General features: G+C 56.0%; 1 protein-coding gene across 2 annotated transcripts in view; it reads left to right on the top strand.

Annotated features, from left to right (window-relative positions):
• The first annotated feature begins 2,090 nt into the window (after nt 1-2,090).
• The window catches only part of NEURL1 (neuralized E3 ubiquitin protein ligase 1), a 165,142-nt gene continuing 161,232 nt past the window's right edge, over nt 2,091-6,000 (top strand). Inside the window, exons 1-2 of one of the 2 annotated variants that reach the window (XM_068949749.1) lie at nt 2,241-2,357; nt 2,805-3,080. In XM_068949749.1, coding sequence (XP_068805850.1) covers nt 3,005-3,080 — 76 coding nt within the window. In that variant the 5' untranslated portion in view covers nt 2,241-2,357; nt 2,805-3,004. Of the gene's footprint in view, nt 2,358-2,804; nt 3,081-6,000 lie in introns of both variants that reach the window. The other variant, XM_068949748.1, reaches the window with a different exon arrangement.

Below are 6,000 nucleotides of genomic sequence, written 5' to 3'. Positions count from 1 at the left end.
ATCAGACCTTTTACAACCCCCAGGTAGTGGAACTGAAACTGTTCTGAGGCTTCAGCGCTCCCTGAAATGCCAGGTGAAGCTTGCAGGTTTGAATGAACGACACACCGTGATATGGTTGTTGCAGTAGCAGGGGAGATAGTAATTGACCTCAAAGGACCCTTCCAGTCCCAGACTTGTGTGCTCTAAACTTGGTCACTGTAGTAACAGTGGCAACCTGCTGGCCTTGCGTGCTGTTCCTTCAACAGCTTACTCTCCGTGTGCTGTAATATTTGCAGGGGGAGAGGGAGGGGAAGGTGAGGGGGTAAAAAGGGAAGAGAGATCTCCAGAACCTACAAGTCCTCTTAAAAATATATATATATATATGTAGTATACTTGATTTATTTTAACGAGGTACCTCCTAAACTCCTGCAGATCTTAGGTCATGGTCATGATGGTAAAAATCTCTGGATGACCACAGTGCTGTTGGGGTAAGGACAAGGGGGACCTCGCCACCTCGGTCAGTCCTCACTGCCTCACTGCAGCTAGCTCGCCGACCCGGGCGGATCAACAGCAGGCACGGGGGAGAGGAGCCCCGTGCTTGATGGACAAGCTTGGTGTTGACACCTGGCTTCCTCTCTTATGATGGGCAGGGGCATTGCTTGTGCACATGCAAGCAGGTTTCATGCCTGCAGGACAGGCGCGCGTGAACAGGCAGTGCAGAAGCTCGTCCCTGCCGCGCAGCAGGCTCCAATAAAAAAGGGCGTCCAGCCAGTTATGCGTCCTGTCCAGCCAGGACGCATATATATTGCAGTAGCTCTCGGGAGCCGGACACGTGGCCAGTGACCCCGCGCTAGCTGCTTTACGAATACAAGCGGTAACAGCTTCTGAGCATTTCCCAGGAGACCTGCGAGTGAAGTGATCCACGAGGTGCACCCTGATTTCCACCCTACCCCACTAAGCTAAGGAGCTTGTCTGGAGCTCCTCGCCATCTTGACCCACCTGGGATAAGAAGGTAGTGTGGGCAGGCACCTGCCTTGCAAGGGTAGGTCTTGGACCTCTCTGATGCTCGCGCCTTTCTCTCCGCCAGCCAGGAGCGTTGGAGAAGAAGCTGCTTTGCCTTCCCTTGGGCGGCAACCACGGCGCCGCTCCAACACCAAAGTCCTAACTGTCGTCGGACGGCCACCTCCCGGGACGGCGCGTCCCGCTCTGGGTGGGGAGCAAGGCTTTGGTGGAAATCAGCTGGAGAACAGAGGAACGATGGTAAGCGCCTCCCCAGGGCCTGGCCCGCTCATTCCTCGGGGACGCTGTGCTTTCAGCGGCGCTCTGCCGTTTGGCCGCGCTAGCGATCTAAGGCACCGCGCTCCCATAGTCCGCTCTGGCGGTGATGAGCATGGGTAGATGGTGCATCAGCATGCAAATATACAGCTAAGGAGAACCGCTGAGTGGGCTTTACTGTTCAAGGCGCCCGCTTGGGTGGATTTTTCTGTGCGACGCAGCTCCTTTGTGGGGCCAGCTGCGGATTTCTGTGGCGGGAGCGTGCCGAGCGGGCCCCGGGGGAGCGGGTCACTCCAGGCGGGAGGTGCGGCAGCCGCTGCCCCTTGCGCTGTGTCGCCTCAGATGTCCTTCTTCTGATTTAATGGCAAAGAAGCGGCGTCCCGGCTGCCGGCACCGCTCCTGCAGCCCCTAAACCCCCCACGCTGAAAGCCTGAGTGGGGCAGGGGGAACCAGCCCACGAGTGGGGGCAGGGGGGAGGGCCGCGCGGGAGGGGCTTGCGCGGGAGCCGGGGCCGCCCCCCGCTTTCCCGCGCACCTGCCGCGCGTGGGAGGTGCCGCGCGTGGGCGGGGCGCGTGGGCGGGGCCGCGCCAGCGGCGGCACATCTGGGCGGTGCGGGGCGGCGCGCCCCGGGCGACCCCGCGTGAGCAGACAGCGGTCTCCATAGCGACGGGCCGGCGGGGCCGGGGCCGGGGCCGCCGCCGCCCCGCCCGCCGCGCCGAGCCGCGCCGAGCCGCGGCGGCAGCGCGGGGCAGCGCGGGGCAGCGCGGGGCATGGGGCCCGCCGCGCGGCGCGGCGCAGCGGCGTCTCGGCGCCCCAGCGAGCGCGGGAGCCGCCGCGGGCAGCGCTGAGCCCCCGCCTCGCCGCCGCGGCCCCGGCGGGAGAGAGACCTCGCGCGGTGCCGCCTGCCCGGCTCGGTTCGGCTCGGTTCGGCTCGGTTCGGCCCGGCTCGGCCCGGCTCGGCCCGGCTCGGCTCGGTTCGGCCCGGCTCGGCTCGGCTCGGCTCGCCGCGGATGCCGCCATGGGGAGCAGCTTCTCCAGCATCCCCGCGCTGCCCCGCGGCGGCCAGGGACGCCTGCACCGCGCCCGCCACCACCACCTCAAAGGTACGGCGCGGCCGGGCGGGCATCCCACGCGGGACCAACTCCGGGAACCCCACGGGGACCCTACGTGGGCCGGGATCTCGCGCTCCCCACGGGCACCCCACGCGGGTCAGGGTCCTGGACACCCCACACGGGACCGACTCCGGGCACCCCACGAGCACCCCACACGGGTCAGGGTGCCGGACACCCCACACGGGACGAACTCCAGGCAGCCTGAGGACCCCACGGCACCGCACGGACTCCCGGGCACCCCCAGCAGGGCAGGTGCCCCGGCACCTCCGTGCACCCCGGGGCTCCCCCAGTGCCCACAGCACCCCTGCCCGGTGGCAGTGCGGGTCTGGCCCCGCGACGCCCCCGCCACACCGTTTTCGGGGAGGGCCGGGCATGTTTGGGGCTCGCGGTGCAGCTTCTGGGCCCTGGCTATTCTCCTGCTCCAACTCTCCTCGCCAGGATGAAATGCCTCCTCCGAAATCCCTGTGCGGCACTGCCTGGACCAAATCGGATGGGGACAGTTTGTGTAAGGCGAGCAGCAGCTGGCGTCCAGGGTCGCTGTCCCTGCCCTTCTTCGCCTCCTTTCGCTGTATGCGGGAAGGGTGGAGGGAGCAGAAAATAACCTGTCATCCCTGAAAGGGATTTCCTTCGGCAGCAGTATGCGCTGCGTGCGTCCGACGGTGCCTGGCTGCCTCTTTGTTGAGCACGTTTTCACGACCGGAGGCTCTGAACGAGGTGGGGAGAGGCTGTCTGACATCCGTCCGTAAGCGAGGAGCGAGGGAAGATGCTGTTTCCACAGCCATTTCCAATGATCAAAACTTGTTGCAGCTTCCCCAGCGTGCTGCAGAATTTGCAAGCAGCATGTGAGAACAGGGATATTGGTTATTCACCCTCGTTTTCCCTGAGCTTTCAGCTGCTTCCTTGGCATGGTCTAGGGGAGTGGAAGGGATTAATGACAGGGAGGACAACTAATGCTATACCGAAGGATTTTCCGATATTTGCATTATCCTTCCGTTCCGCTCCTCCGCTCCCTTCCCCCTGCATTGCATGATTGCGTTGCAACAGTTGCGCGAACTGAGGGCGATTATATCATGGCTTTTTTAATGGCTGTGCGAGAAGACTTTAAGAACGCTTCCTGCCCTGTCATGGACAGAGGCAGGAAGAAACTCAGCCCAGACAATGGTCGCGTTTAAAACTAGCCTTGCAAAGAGGGGGGTGCTGCGCCCTAAGCAGCGAGCCATCGTCCTCTGTCAACGCAAACGTGAAGGCACACGCGATGCTGTAGTAGTTGGTATGCGATTGTAAACTGCCAGGGAGGATTTATCTTTACGAATCATGCTGTCAGCTGGAAATCTTTCTGGAGCAGCCATAAGCAGTTAAGAATGTATAGGCTGGAGCCAGAAGGGACATGCCACTTAATCCACTCTCACTGACTTACGTGAGATTTCCAAGATGCTATGTTTGAGTCACCTGATTTTGTCTTTTTTTATGGCACTTTTGTTTGTTTCTTTCTTCCTTTAATGTCCGTTTCAATTAAATTGCTACCCATGCTGAGGCAGCAAGCAGAATTGCTTTCACGTTGTAATGTAGCAGAACACTGGAATCATTTTGATGTTGAGTTAAAGAGTTAACAAGGCATTGTCTATGTTGTAAAAACCAAGCAACTGCCAGGGACAATATGTGCCTTTTCTGTCTTTTTTGAAACCGGACTGCCTCAGGTCCTGCATTTAAATGCAGAATAAACAAGTCTGATCAGATCTGACAGGTTCCTGTAAAATGGTCTGGAGGCGTAGCAGCAAAAGTATGAATGTCACACAATTTTGTTACATATCTGCCATTTAACATTTCGTAAAGTGTATTTTAATTGAAGGTCCACTGTTCTTCCCTTAGTTTCCGACTCAGTGTTAAGGACAAAAAGAACTGGTTGCTTTGGTAATCACTGGGAGCCTTTGGCCACCATCAGGCACTCTCCTCCTGCAGATAACATCCTCCTAACCTGGTGCCAGGCATAATTTTGGGTTATTCCTGCTAAAGCAGAAGCCAGGAGTGCATTATGTTTTCCACGGTGGTCTGGGGAGCCTGCAATCAGTTCCTGAACCTTACATCTCTGCTATGTAAGAAATAAGACCTCCATACATAGCAGATCTGCTTACGACATGCATGGACACTGTAAATGTTTAGTCCTTTCTATTCTTGTTAGTGCTGCAAAAAGCAGCAGAGCTTCTATTGGACCATCCACAGAACAACATGCCAGTTGTCCCATCGTTGTTACTAAAGCAGACCTTCTGAAGACCGGGAGATACTTTGATGGTGTTGAAGGCATAACAGAAGTATCGCCGATGTCTGGCGTGGCTGGCAGAATATTTGGCTGCCAGAAGCACTTTGCTTCTGGGGGTCATGCATGAGAAGGAAAGTGCTCACCCTAATTCTCAGGTTTCAGCTTCCATTTATAAACCAGGTTGCTGGAAAAGGCAGGTCTTTTTTGAAGGTGCTTGGAGCAATAAATCTGGAACTCCAGCCTGACTGGAGTTGTTTTCCGAATAGGACAACCCTTTAAAATCTGATCTTTCTAGCCCTTTATAGAAGGACTTCATGCTGCTGTTCACTGGAAGCCGCTAGACACCTACACCTTGGAGTTACATATGCCAAGGCAGTGTGTCAGACGTGGGCGTGGTATGGTTAATGCAGATATTGCTGTCACAGTTGTGGCTGCAGGCTTTGGTCAGTTTGCAGATAGTGGAAGCATAAGTCAGTGGAAACAGGACCTCAGCAGACCGGATGCCACAGTCTTGATGTGCTTGTTAATCTTAAAGTCATGGCCAATGGTTGGAGGCTGCCATTTGGCAACATCATGATGAGGAGGTTGAGGTGAGATTGTTTTCAGCATTCGTATGAGTTTTTCCCTTCCTTTAACTCAAGATGTGGCCTTTTCTCTAGAATGACAGACGTTGATCCATTGTGTCCTTTCCTAATGCTGAGCAAAAGATTGTGATTGTCTGGTAGCAATCTGCTTATGACGTGGCCAGATAAACTCCAGGAGGCTTTTGCTCTCCACCCTTTCTGAAATGCAGTTTGTGATAACTATCGCGCAAGGTGTGTATGGCTGTTTGAAGTGGACCTGAGTGGAAAAACGCTGGCCATACCTAATCCCCTAGATTCTGAGATGAAAAAGAGCAACCAGTGAATTCCCTTTGCGTCAGTGCCTCTGTGTACTGTTTCATCACTGCTACCACGGCAGTCTGGCTTGAACTGCTCCAGTCAAAGGGGCCTCTATTATTTCTCAAGGCATGTATCCCCAGCTCAGCCCATCTCACTGTCCCATGGTTCTTCCAAGATACTTTATTCAATATCCCCTCTTGATTCTCCTTTTTAATCCTGGTGTAGCTCCTTAAGCTATCCTCCTCATCTAGTGTAACAACTTCCAAATCTCTGTACCTGTGGCATTCGTTTCTTAGCTATTGCCCAGCCTTGCTAGATATGTTTAACCCTTCCTACTGTGATTTGTGGGCTGTGTGCCCTTTTAGGGCTGCTGTTTAGTTCCCAGATTTGCTGGTCCAGGATGTTTGAAAAGCAATTTTTGCTAGCCCTTGCCTCAGAGGTGAGGGCATGGGACCTGAATGCCGTTTCCTGGGCTCTTCAGGCTAGTTGCTCTCAA

Source organism: Struthio camelus, chromosome 7, assembly GCF_040807025.1.
Source record: "Struthio camelus isolate bStrCam1 chromosome 7, bStrCam1.hap1, whole genome shotgun sequence".
In the NCBI taxonomy this organism is placed as follows: Eukaryota; Metazoa; Chordata; class Aves; order Struthioniformes; family Struthionidae; genus Struthio; species Struthio camelus.
Note: the sequence above shows the minus strand (reverse complement) of the source record. Positions and strands in the feature narration are given on the sequence as shown.